Here is a 19,380-nt window from a genome sequence, read left to right as displayed (position 1 = left end):
GGAGGCAGGGGCGGTACAGAGCTAAGAAGTACCCCTGCAAACTATGAAGATCCCTCTCCCCAGAATATCCTCACAAAGGTCTGAGCCCTTCATGCAACAATCCTGTTCCTTTGACCTCGAGAAACCAGTTTATCATTGGCTAAAGTTCCTGACCTCAGTGTTTGTGTCCTAACTCTCCTTTGACAGGGATATAAGACACAAAGTTATGACTGCTATAAACTGTAATTCAAAGTAGATTTTCTTTATTTGAGGGAGCATAGGACAGATTCCAACAGCTCTCACATTCCATCCTTATATACTTTCTCCTGCCCCAGCCTCAGGCAGTTTTTGCTTCCTTGTGGGTTTTACAGCAGGTTTTATCTTTCTTCATAATGCAAATGGCATCAGATATTTTATAATCAGATTCTTTTAGTTCTCTCAGGTAAAATCAGACTTCCCCTTATTTACCTCACCCCTCAAAAAACTACATTTGCAAATTACATACTAAAAAGAGTCTGAGGATACATAGGATTTCCTCTGGTCAAAGCAGGTATCTCATCACAATCGGAAGATGCACAAAAATTAGAGATGCTACTTGCATGAAATATCAAATGCATTTAAAACAGATGATCACTGCTTTTAAGTGGTCTACTCATCTGAATCGCCTTGAATACCAGGTTTTATCATCACTCACATTTCAGTCCAAGAAAGAGACAGAGAACTGGTTAAAATTGATAAAACTAACAAGGAAGTGTTGGAAGAATTCTCTCTCCTCTCTTCGTTTCCAAGAGCATCCACTCTTCTGAAACAATCCAAGTTCCTACACATCAGAGTCATTTCTGCAATGTCTATGCTGATTGGCTTCAAAGCCCACTCACTGATAACCTATACTGTAAATTCCAAAGCTTTGACCCTACAAGCTCTGTTCTACTGGGTTCAGCTGATACCACTGCCAACTGCCTCAGAACCTACCTTCTCCTGTAGCATATATGTAATATACTCATGTGTGGCAAGTTTTATGCAAAAGAAATCTACTAGAAGCAATGTCACAAGTCCTGCCCTCTGGTTGTTCTGCACCCTCTACCCTTTCTACACTGCCTCAGAGCTAAGACATGCAGTCCACAACCTGATCCTAGAAGAGTTCCATTTTGCACACATAAGCCAGGTACAGATATTTCACTTTTACTGGTCTAATTGTTTGGAAACTGGTCTATACCCATAACAGAAAAGACACATAACCAGTTGATAAGTGTAACAGAACAGAAGTTCGGCATACATAGACTAATTTAAAAATGGCAGAACCCCGTCTAAGATTTGTCCCCCTCCACCAAAGGGCAGATATGCATTCTGTTTGTTACCAGTCTAAACTATGCCGCTTACAGAAAACCATGTAACTTAGATTGATTCTACCTTGGGATTTTTGAATGTCTGCCCCTAGCCATGTCTGCTACACTGTGGGTGCACCTACACATGCAATTAATGTAACGCAATAAACTCTGGAACAGTTTGAGTTGGAGTAAACTGCTCCTGGGCGCAGCATCTACACATTCACCCAGGATAGCAGCAATTTGAGCCAGAGTGGAGCAGGCCCCTGGCTGGCTAGGCTGGGCTGACTGGGAGTAATGTATGCCCACAGTCCACATCTACAAGTATAGTTAATTACTCTGCCGTAAGACGGTACTGTTCCCAGCTCAGGTGTAGACTGTGATCCTTTTCTGCAGAGCTAATTAATCTATTCTGCAGTAAAGTGTACATGTAGCTACATTCTCTAGGAGGTACTGTGCACTCCCATGCAGCAGCTCCCCCTTCCCTTTTGAAACCAATCCAAGGTACATTTGTCCATTCTCTCAGACATACCTTTGGTGCCCAAAAGTAACAGGACTTCACTGCTATTGTGTAGAGTCTCAACAAAACAACAGAAACTCAGAAGCATTCTCCTCCAATAGTGGTACTATATTTAAGAGCCCACAGATTGCACCTGACTCTAGGATGGGGCAAGGAGTGAGAAGCAGTATCCCAATTTGCATTCTAAGTCAGACACTAGCTGAAGTTGCTTTGCCTAACACAGAGCCTGATCCTTGCTAGTGCCAGCTGGTGGCACAAGTTATTACAAATGGATAAGGAGTAAATAAGATCAAAGGTCCATTAAAGGATGCTTTCTGTTGTAGATGGTCAAAGCATGAGGACAAACAAACTTTTTGCTAAATATAGTAGTCATTACAGGGGTCAACTTTTATAGGTTTGGATTAATTTTAAACAGAAAAATCAGCTTCTCCACAAACAATTATACATATAGCCTACACTACTTATTGAGAGTTCTTAAAGCTAATTTTAGAAATGTGCACCATATGTCTGATTATATTAATCAGTATCATCTTACCTTGCTTGGCATCCGAGCAGTAACATTTCTCTATTGTTCATTAAAACTTGCAACAGGACCAGAAAAGCTTTTGCTCGAATGAAAGTTGAAGGACTTTCAAATAAACGAATAACTGTAGTAACAAAGTCCTAGGTGAGAATAAAACACAAACACATAAATATTGTTCTTTAAAAATGAAACAATTAATATTGTCTATAAATACACAAACATTTAAAATCATGCTATTTGTATTTGTACTTGGGTTCCGTCTTAGTATAATCATTTTAACAATGTTATCTGATAATCCTATTTGATAAAGTAGTTTTGCTCAGACAGAATGTTCTATGGCCCAACTGGTATGTACAACCTTCCAAGCATCAAGATTGAAAGACATTTTCTACTGGGTGGACAGAATGGAAAATTTAAAATAAGAAGAAACTTGTACATGTCTTTGTAAGACATAAGATATTTTAACACATTTTAAAAGTTATGGTACAAAAATTTATAGTTATTTTTCCTTACACTATTATCAAACTTACTAATTTTTCTGCCAGTTATCAGGTGAACAGGAAAACTGACAGCTAAGAAAAGTTAAGATAATTATGGGCTGGACCACATCCTATATGTAGCACAACTAGGACAGTAAGGATTCTAACTCCACATAGCAGGGACCCCAGACTTAGGAAATAAATCCTTTTTTTCCCTTAAGCATTCATGCTCTGTTCACCCCTGCCTGGTTTAATAATATTTTAGGCACATGATGCTAACAGACCATGCAAAGAGTGGTAAGGAGAACTCAACTCTGGATTTATATAGAAAGACCAAGATTACTTCCCTTAACACCATCATTCTATTGACCACTTCAACATTGCTGCCAAAGAGTGAATTGGACAGGAATTTGCTAGGTTAACCTTCACTCAAGAAAAGGATAAGCCCATAATAAAGAAAGGTCATAGTTAAAATAAAAATGGTGCAAGCAAAATAATGAAAAATAGAGAATAAACTATGACATAAAATACTTTCACTGCTGGATGACTTTTAAAGTTCCAACAAAAACTTAACAATTGTAGATTGAAAAAAACCTCCTGCCCAGATTCAAGAAACTAGACACACAGGTGAAGGGCTCTAAGATTCATATGTAGCATCTGATCTTTCTTCTGAAAAGAGAAGATTCAGAATCAATGTCAGGAAGGAGTGTGCAGGAGAAGGGGAACTTTCATACTGTAAGGAACAGGCTTGAGTACTACAGACTGCCAGTTCTGGTCTCTTTCCTCGTCTTGAACTGAATCCTGGACAATTCAAGGGTTGTCCTGTTAAGTCAATGCACCTCCAAAAGGTGCATTTATTTTTGTTTATTTTTTATTGTCAAGATGTTTATTGTCATGGCCTCCTTTTGTACTTTTTTGTTCTTGGTTCTTCCATATCTGATTCACTGCCATAAGCATTTTTGCTTCCTAACAAATGAACTTCTGATGGCAGCATTTGGTTCTGAAAATACCATTATGACATTCTTCGGATATGACAACATATGTATTAAAACAAAACAAATGGGTGAAATTTTGTCTTTTTCACAGTTGTCATGACCCAAAAGGCATGATTGTGTGTGTGTGCTTCAGCATCAGAATTATCCACGTTAAGTTGCAGAGCATTGCACGGGAGTTTCCTGTAGCAAGAGGAAACCCCGGTGCAGGGACCAGTTTCCCGCCTTTTCTGCAGCTTCTTTTGCAGAGTGCATTGCTCGAGTTGCAAGAGGAATGCACGGTGCAAAAGAGTTCCCGCCACCGGTATGCAAATTTGTTCCCTGTGATTGGCTAGTGCTAAATTATTCACACGTGGCGGCTAGCGATTGGCCTGTTAGCCGTATAAGAGGCTTGAGCAGTTTCTGCCCAAGCCGAAGAGGACTCCACATCCATCTCGTGGGGACTCTGGGTACACGGCAGGGTAATAGAAACCCTGTGTGAGATCCAGAGGAGCGTGGCGGCCTGATCCACCGTCCACCTCTTCCCGTCTTCGAGCGCGACTAATATAAGACGTATTTACGATTTCTACATTGGTGGCCTGTTCACCCAGAGCATCCGGAGCTCTGCACCGTGGAGCCTAGCAACCTCCACGAGACTGTCTGTGTTGTGTCTGTCTGTAACTGCAACTTAATCAAGCTTTCCAGCCTACGCCATTGCCATCTCGGTGTAAGTAAACAATCTTTTAAACTACCGATACGCGTCCGTGCCTAATTCCAGAGCGAAGGCCTTCCCTCTCCGCCCCCGCGTGCCCGGGCTGCTGGCCACAGCCAGCGTGCAGCGCGAAAAAGGGCTCGGGGCGCTCCCGGCCCGCACAACAGTAAGATTGATAGAAGAGTGATACTGGCAGCAGTAAAAGCCTAGAGATCTATGGTAGACTCCATTTTACTGTATAGACCGGAAATATGGGGTGATGACGCCATAGTTCATTCACAAATAGAAAAAAAAAATCTTATTACATTTTAAGGAGGCTTTTATCTCTACTAAATTTATGATGGAGGGCTCGTGTGATCTGTTATAGGGTTATTTAATGTAAGCATTATAGCTCAGTTAATAACTCCAAATTACTGAATAAAAATTACAGCATGTACTCCTATCAGATACTCCAAGAAGTACATTTTAGAATCCTCTCTTATTCCAAATATGCCTTTATTTGGATACTTACATAACATTTATAGTGTCCTCCAGACAAATGGCCTGGGAGACTTACTCAATATTTCCCCCATTTTTAAAGCAAGATATAAATGTAAGAATTAAAGATGTCAGCATGTAGACAGATATGCAGATAGTGAGATTTTCTTAAACTTCCCTGTTTTGATAAAAGAGCACTCTTTTATCTTAGAAATCTACCTATGTGAAGCACAAAAGTACAAACAATGAGAGGCCATTACTAGGCTGTGATTTACTCAAATGAGAGCTGAAGCCATTATGAACAGATGTCGTTAGACAAAGATATGTTCATGCAAGAAGAAAGAGATAGGCAATCTAGATTACTTTTTTGTGGTCTTGCTCATTTTTTGAGGAAATAAGAGAGAAGAGGATCCCTCCGTTAATGGGAAATTTTAAATACTGGGCTAATGAAGAAAAATAAACAAATTTGCCTCCTTAACCAATGTATACTCCCTAGGTATATTTGCATTAGTTGCACAAAGAATAAGGGCCAAAATTAAATAAAATCCCCCTGATTCTATTATTTTACTGTATTATAGTATATTGCTACATTTTATGTTTTCATTGTATCAGCATAATGTTTTGTTTTAATTTAGTTTAAACTGGTAGAATGTATAATATTATTGTATGCTTTTGTCAATAACCACATTACCTAATGTTATGTTAATTTTAGTGTATTATTTTAGTGAAAGTTGTAAATAAACTACTACTACCCAAATGGTTTCACATTCTGTATTTTGTTGATCTAATGATCAAATGAAGACTACCACTACAATGTCAATAATTACTCTTAAAACATAAAAAAATTAAAAGAAACTTGTAAAACCAAATCCAGTGAGTGTGTTAAATTATATCTGGTAGCAAAAATTTGAGAAGACGATAATGGAGAAGACAGCTATTGTAATACATGCTCCTTTTCCTTAGATCCCATGTTACTGTTATCTGCGTAAAGAAAGAACAAGCACAAACACCCTAGCAGCTCAAATTAATATAACATGTTCTACAACATTTTTCTAAATGTATTTATATATAGGATGAATTCTTAAATGCTGTGACTGTTGAACATGCACATGAAATGGGTTTACTGCTCTAAATAATGTAATGGCACATGAGGTATGACTTACAGTTGCTTCAGGAAGGATCTACAGAAGCAATTTCATGAAAATGCTGGAGTCCACTCAGTAAGAGGCATTTAAAAGCACACTGGGCCAATTTATGGGTCCAAATATAGCAGCTACAGCAGGAGCTCATTCAGGGCTATGCCACTCCAGCCAATTTTAAAATTGCCATAAATTTGTTCATTTGTTTTCAGAATTGCCTCCTGCTGAGACTGCAACCACACAGTGGAAACCACAACTAGCTCTGTGGTAAACAATGACAGACCACAGTCAGGAAAGATCTTGAACAATTTTTTTTCCCCTCAGGCCTGTAGGTAGTTTCACAATAATTTTACCTACCAGCATCTCAGTCAAAAAATTCTGACATCCAAAAGAGCTCCAACCACTTTCATCAAAGTCTATGGTGGTTCTTCACTTGGCCTTAGGTGAAAACAGGCAGCTACATTAAGGTGATTAGCAATGTCTTCCTCCATTACTGCATTTTGCCACAATTTTTGTTCCACTCTAATTTTTAAAAGCATCTTGTGAGCATTTTAGTCTCATAAACTGAAGGCTCACACAGAGGCTGTATCTTTGGAGGAAAAATTACTTTCCTGTATTCTAGTTCTTTGAAGATCTGTATCACATTAGATTACCTCTCAAACATCCTTCTTTCCTTCAGTGTTTGAAAGATCCTGTAATTTATGTGCACCTTTCTTCTTGCTCAAGCATTTTATTTCAGAACTCTCTGCCCCACTTCTGAAAAAAAACTGGGGCAGCTGAAGGGGCAGAGTTTGAGAAAATATGCGGTGTCCCTTAACTTTCCTAGTGACTTAAGATTTTTGAACTAGACAATTTTTTCCACAGACACAGTTATACAGCTAAAGACATTAAACCATGATTTTTTTTTTTACCCTTTATGTATATTTTAAAACACTGGCTTGCAGCTGCATTAAATGAATAGTTGCAGCTTTGTCATTATCTCCTATATAACACTAGCTCTCCAATTATGTATACAGTTGCTTTACAGAAGAGAAAAGGCTTTGGAGAATGACACTGTACATTTCTCTTTTCCTTCTTTTCTTTAATGAAGACTGGTATAGCTCTTTTAGAAACTACTGAAAATTGTATGGATTATGGGTTGCAGCTTTTAGTAATACATACATTATCATTATTTGTATTGTAGTTCATTATTGCAGGTCCTGCATAAACAGAAAGGAAAACCAAAATCCTGCCCCAAAGATCCTAAACTCTAATTTCTGATACTGGAGCTATAACACTTTTGAGATTCAGAAGTGTATTATCCCTGCATAGGAAACATGTGGTAAAAGACAAAATAGAAGCCAGAACTGACTAGCAAGCCTATATCAGCCACAAAATCATTTTCTAGTTAATATAATCTAAGGAATCAAAAACAGGTTTTTAAATTAGAGATTTGGGTTCTGTTCTCAGTCTTGCCATTGGTTTGATGCGTGACTGTGCAGAAAAAATCATTAAACTTCTCAGGCTTGATAATCAGTAATATTCAGGACATGCCTCAACATCCATGTAAAATATGCTTCAATCGTGTTTTAAAAAAGGATCTTGAGATCCTGTGATAGGATTATACAAAAAATATAAAGACAGATCTGCATAGTAATGACTAATGACCTACTTAAATTGCAGTGAGACTAAACAATTTTTGCAGGTCAATCATGCATAAAGAGAAAATGTTGCAGATATTTCTCAGATGTGTTCCTCTAGCCCCACCCCTTGGTGAAGAGGCTCCAGCAGGGGAGCAGGGATGAGGGGGCAGCCGCCATCTTGTCTGCTGACTGCCCTTCATGTGGCCCCACCCCTTGGTGCTGATTGGTGGAGAGGCCCCAGTGGGGGTAGGATGGACAAGGAGGCAGCCATTATCTTGTCCACTGCCCTTCATGCCACCCTGCCAGCCAGTGCCCTCCCCCCCCGGGGTGGGCTGTGCAGCCAGGCCATGGCAGCAAAGACCATTGGTTCTTACTGGGGAGCCTGCATTTTGTTTTTATTAAGCTGTGGATTTTTTTAAGTTGATGTTGCGGACAATCACGGATTTCACGAGTTCCCAGAAATCCACAAAATTGCAAATTAAATAGACCACTAGTAAGGACTGAAATCTTGGGCTTCCTTTAAAATTAATTTTACTGTACCTCATAACTTTAATTTATAAACAAATTTCCTAAAAACAACAGCATCAAAAAGGGAGATCCCTTTAGTGAGAAGTCATGTACAAACATGAGACTTTACTAGTAACTGTTACCCTGAAATTGCTTTTCTTGTTTGAAGTTGTGTTTTATTTGAATGTTCTCTGATACATCATTTATTCAAAGGAATGTGCACAGAAAGAAAATGTGGCATTGTGGTGCAGTTTGTCATCTGGTGATGCTATTTTACTTGAACCCATGGAAAGCTCCAGGCCAACTAGCATATGTAATATAATGTGAATTCTGATAAGATGTGCAGGAAAATGGAAATGATTGTAATAAGGAAGTGGTCTCCTGGTGATGAAAGAGATGGGTGGAAGATAAGGGTTATATAATTTTCATAGGCCTAATAATCTTTTTATATAAATGCAGGGTGAGTTTACAATATATTTACAACAGAAGGTTGTAGGAAGAACTGCATTTGGGGTTCAATTTTTTGCCGATATGAATCTTTCTACTGTCTAAGAGCAGAGGTGAACTCATTTTGTTTCTTAGAATATGAAATCTCATTGCTGAAACAGGAACACATACATTCAATTTATACTTTATTTTCAGGGAATCATTGGATAATCAAAATAAACTGCTTTTAATGACATTCTGGAAATTAGATTAAATATTTATCAAAACCTGTAGTCTTAGTCAGTAACACTGTAAAAAAATTGTCCAAGTTAATAAAATGATAATTTCCTAAAGACATTTCATTTACAAATTTGCCTAAGGTCCTATAGGGATAGTATAATACAAGTACAGCATTAGATTCAAATCAGCACACTCATCATTTTCTCTTTTAAATGTCTAAGAATACCATGTCAAAGAAGTTTTCCTCGTATATTTTTCCCTTGTTTTTCCTTGGGGCCATCATGTGTTGATGTTCAGGCTAAAGCTTTTTAAATTTATTGAATTTTACCTGTAGCAGCAGCTTAGCTACAGATCAGTCTCACCTCTCGAGATTCAAAAAAAGAGCCATACTAAGTGCTATACCTCATTATTTCACTTTTTGGGGTTTTATTTTTAAGAACTTAAATATACTACTGAATAGACAAGTGGCTTTCAAAGTTCCTGAAGTCACAGAACCCTTTCATATTACTCCTGCTGTGGAGCCCCTACCCCTATCCTAAAGACTGATACTAAACCAGGTGACCCAGCCTTGCAATGATGGTATACTGCTTCCGGCTCACTTTCTCATTGCCCCCAGTCTCTTTGCAGAACACCTGATAACCTATTGCAGACCCTTAGGCTTCCAAAGAACATGGTTTGAAAACCACACAGTGGCCCTATACTCACCCTACAGACTATAGGTGGTAATCTTTTCTCCTTTAGTATCCAGTTTGAACAGTGTCTGCTAAAGTGGTTTTACTGTAAAAGGCATTAACTGCATATTTCCTGGTTTTCAGAAATACAAGTTTGAATAAACTTATTTCTTCACTTCCTGATTTTAAGAGATTTGAGCATCACTGAAATCAACATTCTGAAAAGCAAGAACCACTAGATCAGACAGTATTAACTCGACAGTAATGAAAGGTTGTGTCAGCAAACAGTAATGTAAAGTTTAAATCAAACCTTTTCTTGAATCAGTCTCTGCAGATGAATTCCACATGACAACATAGCAGCAAACATGGTCAGAATGTACTGTTGAACTTTGCAAATTCCAGTTGCCAATGAGTTTAGTACAGCTGTTAATCCCACCTTTTCTATGACACTCTGAAAAGCGCTGGGTGAGTGACGAGTAATTCTACATGCAGCCTGTATCAATGAGATAAAATCCCATTATATAACAAAATACACATTTCAATAACAAGTAATAAAATAATCAAATTAATCAGCAACAAATCTTCCAATTTGTTTTTAGGCACAGAAGAATATCTGATAAGAAGAACAGATACATTTTATTTTCCCCTCACTGCAACTTACTGTATAAATTATAAAGAAAAAGAGTTAGTTAACTTTGCAGAGCTGGAATTCTTTAGGAAACCTTACCATGTGCTCAATATCCAGAAACTTTTGGTCATCAACATCCGCTATGACTACAATTCTGACCCTGAATATAAAGAATCATAAAAAAGTAGGGCTGGAAGGGTCATCTGAGGCAGGATCATCTCAATCCAAATCATCCTATAGAAACCAATATCTAAAGTATACATAAGGCTACTGTCAACCCTGATGCAACACAGATCTAACAGCCTAACCTGCCATTGGTAAAGCAGGGCAACCATGGCAGCCAATGTCCTGCTTCTATGAAAGGTTGTCAGTATATGCTCAGGAGATCCCAAATATAGGGCCATGCCACCCACTACACAAGGAGGCAAAAACCTGCACAATCCATACCAATCTGACCATGGGGTAAATTCCTTCCTGATGATAAGTATGGCAATCGGTCAGACCCTGAGTGGAGGTGCAAGACCCTCTAGCCAGGAACTGGCTTTGGTCCCAGCAGGAGCATTGGCACACCCCAGTCAAAGTCCGCAGCCTTGAGGGGACCAGTGTGTCTGAGCGAGGCTTAAAAACACCCTGATACATTTGGGGGGGGGGGGGCAAACCAGCAAAGCCCAGAAGCATTGGAAATACCCATAGTAGAACATAGGCATAGTTATACCTAAATCATCCCTGACCAGTGGCTGTCCAACAACTTCCTCAACATCTCGTGAGGAAGTGTCCACAAGTTCCTGAGGCAGTCTACTTCACTACTGAAGAAGTTTTTCCAGATATCCAACCTAAACTTACTTTGCTGCAATGGAAGCCATTGTTCCACATCCTCTCTGCAGCAAGAGAGAAGTGCTTTCCCTTTTCTTTATGGCAACCCTTCAAGTATTTGAAGACTGCTATCATATCTCCTCTTAAGCACCTTTTCTGTAAACTGAACATACCTAGCTCCTTCAGTTTCTCCTTTTATGACTTGCTTTCCAAGCTCTTCATCATCTTTGTTGCTCACCTCTAGACCCTCTCCAACTTCTCAACATCTTTTTTAAAATATGGAGCCATACTGCATACAGTATTCTAGATGAGGCCTAACCTGTGCTGACTATAGGCACTATCACCTCCCACATCTTAGACCCAATACTTCCATTGATGCATCCAAAAACTGCATTCGCCTTTTGTGCAGCTGCACACTGCAGACTCATATTGAGTCTATCTATAATCTACCAAGACTTCCAAGTCCTTTTGCATAGTGCTGCCATCTAGCCAAGTGTCACCCATTTTATGTTTGCATTTTTGATTATACTTCCCACAGTGAAGCACCTTGCATTTATCCACACTGAACTTCATCCTGTTAGCTCTATAGCGCAGTTTTCCAATCTGTTGAGATCCTTCTGAATTGTGTTTGTACCCTCCAATGTGCTCACAATCCTTCTGAGTTTAATGTCACCTGCAAACTTGTTCAAGAAGCTTTATATGCTTGCACCCAAATCTTTAATAAATACGTTGAGAACAGCACCAGGCCCAGGACAGACCCCTGAGGCACTCCACTCAAAACCTCCTGCTATTCTGATATGTACCCATTAATAGTTACCCTTTGTGGCTATTGAGCCAGTCATCTATCCACCTTACCATAGTTTTGTCCAGCCCACATTCTTCCAATTTGTTTATGAGAATGTCATGTGGGACCCTGTCAAAAGCCTTGCTGCAGTCCAGATACACTATATCCACAGCATTCCCTTCATCCACCCACATAGCCACTTTGTCACAGAAGGAGATCAACTTTGTTTGACATTACTTGTTTTTCATAAATCCATGCTGGCTGCTTGTGATCGGCCTTTCTTCCTCCAAATGCTTGCAAATGGCTTTTCTTAGGATATCCTCCAGTAAGTTACCAGGTATTGAGGGGAGGCTAACCACTCCATAGTTTCCCTGGTCCTTCTTTTTGCCTTTTTTAAAGAGGGGCACTACATTGGCCCTTTTCCAGTCCACTGGTACTTGGCCCATCTCTCACAACTTCATGAAAATCATTGTCCAGGACACTAAATTCTTCTGTGCCAGTTTCTTCAGTACTCTGAGATGAAGTTCATCTGGCCCTGCTAACTTGAATTCATTCAGACCCAACAAACGCTCTCTGACCATCTCTTCTGTTATCTCCTCCTTCAGCTTGTCCTTTTCCTTATCCCAATACTCCTTATTAGGTGTTTGGCTGCAGCTTAACTTTTTTGTGAATACTGAGGCAAAGTAGGTGTTGAGTAGGTCTGCTTTTTTTAATTTTCTGTTAGGATTTCTCCCTGGCTTAACACAGGACCCTCAGGTTCCCTGGTTCCTCTTTTGTGACCAAATGCTTACAGAACCTCTTCTTGTTGTCCTTAATCCCCTTTACCACATACAGCTCATTCTTTATCTTAGTACAGCTCATTCTTTATCTTCCTGATTTTGCCCCTGCAAGTTCTTGCTATTTCCTGGTATGCTTTTACTTCTTGCCCTGCATCCTGCAGGTATAAAGAATGGAGAGGGCCCATATATCCTTCAGTTTTTTCACCAATACAGAATTTAAGTCAGGGCTGTCTAACTGCAAAGTGGTTAAATGCCACATGGACCACACCAACGGGGGCCACACTAATGTGAGCTACAGGCCCCCATGCCTTATCCCCTACTACCACTGGATGCTACACTGCATACACAGGCAGCCTCCCCAACTACAGAACCACACGTGCGCAGGCCCCCTCCCTCCAACCACTGCACTGCATGTGGGCAACACCCCCATGCCAGCTACCTTTCTGTAGACTCCTCTGAAGCTGCAGGCTCCCCAACCCCACCTAAAACATTAGGGGAAGGAGGGAGAGCCTAGAAACCTTGGCTGCAGCTGCTGCCTGAGTGAAAGGGGGAGCAGTGGCTGGGGGACGGGCCAGGGGCTGTGTATTAATCCCTTACAGGCTGCATGTGGCCCACGGACCACCAGTTGGACAGTCCTTATCTAGGTAACATCAGACTGCACAGTAAGTAGAAGAAGGCTTTGTTGTAGAATAGATATAGAAAACACAAAAGGAGAACTGCAGTTACTGAGAACTGTGTGTGCTTGTGTATATGTATTCCACTTCTGGTGACTCTCAAGCAGTAAGATGATGTACAGGAGATTGCTGCTTATACTGGAGCTTATATTTAAAAAAGGATTGTAACACAACTATAAAAAACTAGGCTTCAAAATCTACATGTCTCTATTAAAGGCCAGTATTCAGTTAACATATAGACTGGTTTCCAGGTAATTGCTTCACAAATGTCAGCACTTGCAACACTTCTAAAAGAAGTGTTTCCTTCTGAGCTGAAGGGCAAGTGTCCTAAAACCCTGTAATAAATGTAGTGCTTTGTCAGTCTTAATGTTGAAAAATTCATTCCCCTCAATAGGAAGATCTTCTATACTATTCTGGATTTCTCTGTGAATCCCAGAACATTGTAGCCATGATGTTTGGCACATCATTACAGCTTTTGCCATTAACCTTGTGGTGATATCTCAAGAATTGATTGTGGTTACAAAATGGTCTGCAAAATAAGTTAACCTTCTGCCATTATAGATTTTGACATTACTTTTTCTCTGACAAAAGGAGCTCTACTTTATCCGGGGGGATCCAATCTAACCAGTTGATAGCAATCATTGTCCCAATCTGAAATTCACTTAGACCACCTCTGAAACAATATAGCTTGTTCCTTGCAACAAATAATTCTGGAGATTCTAAATTATTTTGTTCTTTCCATATAAAATGATAGGGTTAAGGATATGGATCCTAATTTCTCCTTGGTTCAAACATGGAATGGGTAAAAAAGAGAAATATATCATTTGATTGAGATGAAAATTCTGAATATCCTGGATGATCACACAAAAACTTGGGACTTTCACTTGGTTCAGTCACAGTTCAGGGTAGGAAGCAAAATTGCACGTATTTCCTACAAAGAACAGCTGTTGCAGAACACCCAATGGCATACTGGGCTTTATTAATAAAAGGCTTGCTTGCTTGTTTCTTCTGCTCCATTTTGCACTAGTGAGGTTTTACCTGGAGTATGGTGCCTACTTTTGGGCACCTACTTCAAGAAGGATATGGACAAATGAGAGTCCAGAGGAGAGAAACAAAGATTATTAAAATAAGCAGCAGCAGCAGATTTCCTGAACAAAGTCTTGACTGTTTTCTTCTAAGCTGAATAGTGCAAGTGTTCTAAAGCCCTTTAATGAATGTGGTGCTTCATCAGTTTCAATGTTGAAAAGTTCATTCCCTTCAACAGGAGGATCTTCTATGCTATTCTGGGCTTCTCTGTGAATCCCAGAAGATTGTAGCCATGATGTTCAACAGATCATTACAGCTCTTGCCGTTGACCTCACTGTGGTATCTGAAGCACTGATTGTGGTTCTAAGATGGTCTGCAAAATGACTTTAACCTTTTCCAATTATAGATTTTAATTCCCTTATGGAGCCTTTTGGAACCTGATCAGGGAAGTCAGACAGATTATGTAAACTAAGTTGGTCGTAATAAGAAAGGAGAGCCGACAACTGCCTATTCTAAATTGAAGATTAGCAGATGAATAACTTTTCCTGCCAGCTTCTTTGGTATAGGTTTTGAACCTGGTTACCTGATCTTTTCCTGAGTTTTAGTGACCACTAAAAGACACTGGCACTAGATGCATGTAAAATACTCAAAGCCAGAAGAAGAATGTTCATTTATTCTATCCGTTTTCTCATAAATTGGAGGAATGAACTCAATGTTTGCTATAGCAACTGCACTTGCTCCAAATTTTACCTTCATTCACATAGTCAAAACTAACATAGCCAGTCATTTAGTTAAAGAAGGACGCATCATGTCCATCAATTTGCATACCTCTTCTTACACAACCTGAATAACTGTTTCCAGTTACTATGAACCTTGGAAAGGAGGTTTGAATAGCTCTTTTGTCATCATGAGGAGAAGAAATAAGTGTCGGCACTTTCATTGGGGAATGAAGATACAACTGAGAAATTTTCAGTAGATTTAAAACTTAGAGACTCAAGCCTGAAAATAAGAGGAAGTGACATAACTATATATTTAAAAGTATTGACAAGAAAGAACATAAAAAGAATAATAAAGGACTTAGTTTTACATTACTCAATTGTATGTAGCATATATTTAGTACTTGAAAGACCTATATAAGTTTTCCGTATATTTAAAATAAGGGTTTGGTAGGTTTAAAGAAAAATAGCCACAAGGACAAGAGAGAAAAAGGTACATCTTAACTGGAAGAAAATACTCTTGAGGGAGTTGTATCACAACCAGAACATTCAAATAAACTAGAATTCTCTCCACAGTGAGCTTAACACAGACAAACTCAATTGGTCTCATAAGCATTGTTAAGATTCAGGAGCAGCTGGTTGGACTAAACATGACTTTGTATTGATACAAAATCCCTATCCAATTAAATTAAAGAAACGGTTCCCCTGAGGACTTCTAAACATATTACTGAAGGCTAGACCAAATCTGTGTAAATACTGCTCTTTAGAATGTTCTTGTAAACTTGGCAGACTTTCACTTTTAAAAGAAAAGCAGTGATAAATTTTAGATTTCATACTGGATAGCACCTGCTGATTGACACTGCAAAAAATAGGCTTTATCTTGCTTTAAGCACCTTATGCCTTTATAATTTCTGAATCTAAAGTACATAGAAGCGCTCAGCTAAGCTTCAGAGACTTAGTTTAATAAAGGGAAAATTTGCAAGAATGATTTTGCTTCAGCAGTCCTATTCAGTCCAGAAAGAGGAAGATTATTATTAAAAATCTGGGACAGTCATGAAAGTAACTTGCTTGAGAAAAAGATAAGGGGTTAAGGCTTGCTGACATTATACAGTAAATAAAAAAAAGCATCTAAAAAACTCTTTTTCAGGTACTGTGAACCAGGTGTTGCCTTTAAAACAAAATAATAATAATTCCAGGGCAGGAAAACTGAAACATAACCACAGTCCTTAAAAATATGGCACAGGCTGCTTAAACTGAATGTGAGTTACTAAAAGACAACTAGATGAACATTTTCTTGAACTTATTAAATTATTCATGTTTTTACTTCCTTGTCCTCTCGGCTAGGGACAGAAGTTATACATAAACCAGTTTAAGTGATCAGAAACTGTTTTAAACCTGAAGCTCAAAGCATATAAATGGCTCCAGACTGTGTAACCCTGCCAACTCCTACTACCTACTATTTAAAGTATGCTTTCTGTAGCTAGCTCTCCTTTAAAACAGACTATGCGGAGTTCACTATGTCAAAAATATTGGATAAGATGATACAGTTGAGCTTTACTAAGTGAATCTGCATTTAAGTGGATTAATCCAGGGCCTAGCAACCTTTTTAGGCTGCAGACTAGACTGACCCAGTTTGGGTGAGAGGCAGGTGGATATGTGGGTGGTAGGACCCAGCTGCTGCCACCACTTTTCCCAGTGGCAACAAAAGGAAAGTACTGGCCAATGCCACTTTTCCCCATGGCAGCACAGGGAGAGTGTTTGCAGCCAGTGCTTGTCCTCACAGTGGCAGTGGCTGGGTCCTAGCACTTGTGCACCCACCTGCCTCTCACCAAACTGGGTCAATCCAGCTGCTGAAGCCATATGTCTGAGGGCCAGATCAAATGGATGTGTGGGCCAGATCCAGCCTGGTAGGTTGCCAACCCCTGCATTGGTCTATAATTGACTGCTACACTTGCCATAGAAAGGACTTTAAAAAAAAATAAAAATGTATCAATATTTTGTGGCTTTTGAGGACATTATCGTTCCCCTTATTGTGAAGATAAGCATTTTTCAGTGCTGAGCTTGTAAGCATAAATCATTTTGACACTGACATTTTAAAGAATTCTTTTTCTGACTCTAGAAATATGATAAAAGATTCTGTTTCTTTACAGGCAATATTTGTGGTATTTACCTGAGGCAGGATGGACCCAAAGTAAACAAAAAAATTTGAAACATCTTCTGTTTGCAACCTTGTGATAGACAGGACTGAGAAAAGCATAATTTTCTAGATGCCAGACATTGATGACAGAGACTTCCTAATGCATTTTTATATTACTGATTAAAAAAAAAAAAATAATAATGGCACATTCATAGTATCCTTACAGTGAAAACCTGCTTTTGGTATGTTATCCATACTGCCTATGGTCCACAGGTCAAAACACCACATGCCTCTCTCAACAGAAATGAATTTTCACGTGCAAACATATGTCTCAGTTGGAAAGAAATCCTTCAAGAGATGTTTAAACAAGACAAAGAAGGGCCAATAAAAGGAAGGGTATAAAGACAGAACAGGGTATAAGAGTGTTAAAAAAGCCCCCTCAATGAGTCTGTTCAAATAGTCATATGACACAAAGAGGACTAGATACGTTTAGAAGAATAAAACATAGTGACAATTAAGACACTTAATAAAAAGAACTATAATGTCAAAAAAGACATGGTACAGTTTAACCCAGTGGTTTTCAACCCACGGACCATATGTGGCACAATAAGCATGCTGCTGAGGTCTGTGGGATATCCTGTTGAAAAAAACAGTAAAGATCGCCACCCATGGTCCATTAGCCAGGGAGAAAAATGGGCCTGGCCGGGGAGCACAACAGAGCCACGGGTGACTCATCCAGGAGGTAGTGGGGAGGCTGGCTCCATGCCACTTGTCACGGCACGGGGTCCTGCAGGATGGCTGTAATCTTCCCAAGGCCCCCCCACAGTGCCAAGTTGGCCCAATGGGCACCCTCGATTCTCGCCCACCACGTCTTTGATGATAACTATATAGTAGGGAGGCTGCCTTTACATCCTCTTGGACATGGTTTGCTGTACTCTCTCTAACCCCGTGGGCTCCCGGACCCCGTTTACAGTGGGTGTTTCGGGGCACCCTAGCCTTATGGGCTATGCGTGGCTCCAACCACCCCTTTACCATGCCCCAAGCCTCGCAGATGGAACTGACGTTGTTCGGTCTGGGCCTTGTTACAATTTGGCCCCCTGGTCCTCCTCAGGCTCTTCGCATCCTTGTCTCGCACTGCGCCTTCACTGGTGCCTGGGCTCTCTGCAGCCCTGTCTCGCTCTGCGCCTCTCTGGCACCTGGGCTTTCCACAGCCCTGCAAAATGCTGCGCCTCCTCCGTCGCCTGGGCTTTCCACAGCCCTGCAAAATGCTGCGCCGCCTCCGTCACCTGGGCTTTCCACAGCCCTGCAAAATGCTGCGCCTTCTCTGGTGCCTGGGCTTTCCACAGCCCTGCGAAGTGCTGCGCCCCCTCTAGCGCCTGGGCTTTCCAACGCCCTGCAAAATGCTGAGCCCCTCTGGCACCTGGGCTTTCCACAGCCCTGCAAAATGCTGCGCCTCCTCTGGTGCCGGGGTCAGTGCACCCTAAATGCTGCGCCCCCTCTGGCGCCAGGGTCAGTGCACCCCAAATGCTGCGCCCCCTCTGTAACCGCGGGGTCCTGCGGGAGGGCCGTGATCTCCTTACAGCCCCCTCACCGTGCCCAGTCGGCCCAAGGGCACCCTCAAATTCTTGCCCACCACGTCTTTGCTGTTTAGTATATGTTGGGAGGCTGCCTTATGACTCCCTGGGCACGATTAGCTGAGACCTCTGTCCCCGTGTATTCCCCGGACCCCCTGGGGGGTCTCCCGGTATGGTGGGTGCTCCCCAGGCACCCTAGCCCTATGGGCTATGCGTGGCTGCTACCAACCCCTAATACCACGCCCCAAGCCTCGCTGATGGGATAGACGCTGGTATGTCTCTCTATATGTGCACGGCCCGTCTCTTGGGCCTCTATGTACTTTCGCCCGCTCTCTGGGGCCTCCTCTTCTGTGCTGCCCTCTCTTGGGCTCTCCGAGCCCACTCGGGGCCTCCCTGTAATGTTGCCCCTTTCTGGGGCCTTCTCTATAGTGTCGCCCCCTTGTCTGGGGCCTTTGCAATAGTGCCCCCTCCTGGGGCTTCCCCTGTAATGTCGCCCGAACTCAGGCTTCTAAAATACAGCCCCCCGTCTGGGGCTCTCTGCGCCCACTCTGGGGACTTCTCGGTGACGCCCCCCAACTCTCGGGCCCACCGCACTGCTGCCCCCTCTCTCCCAGGGCTCGCCGTGCCACTACCCCCTCTCGCCGGGGCAACCGCACCA

The 19,380-nt window shown here is 41.0% G+C and overlaps 1 protein-coding gene across 1 annotated transcript in view; it reads right to left on the bottom strand.

Moving 5' to 3' along the window:
• Positions 1 to 19,380, bottom strand: part of ULK4 (unc-51 like kinase 4) — a 457,838-nt gene that overhangs the window by 310,938 nt on the left and 127,520 nt on the right. The window contains exons 21-22 of the mRNA XM_025212836.1: positions 9,902 to 10,084; positions 2,360 to 2,487 (exon numbers count right to left, since the gene is read on the bottom strand). Coding sequence (XP_025068621.1) covers positions 2,360 to 2,487; positions 9,902 to 10,084 — 311 coding nt within the window. The remainder of the gene's footprint in view (positions 1 to 2,359; positions 2,488 to 9,901; positions 10,085 to 19,380) is intronic.

This window comes from Alligator sinensis, unplaced genomic scaffold (genome assembly GCF_000455745.1).
Source record: "Alligator sinensis unplaced genomic scaffold, ASM45574v1 scaffold470_1, whole genome shotgun sequence".
NCBI classification, from domain to species: Eukaryota; Metazoa; Chordata; order Crocodylia; family Alligatoridae; genus Alligator; species Alligator sinensis.
The sequence above is the reverse complement of the archived record's forward strand: the minus strand, read 5'-3'. Positions and strand labels throughout refer to the sequence as shown.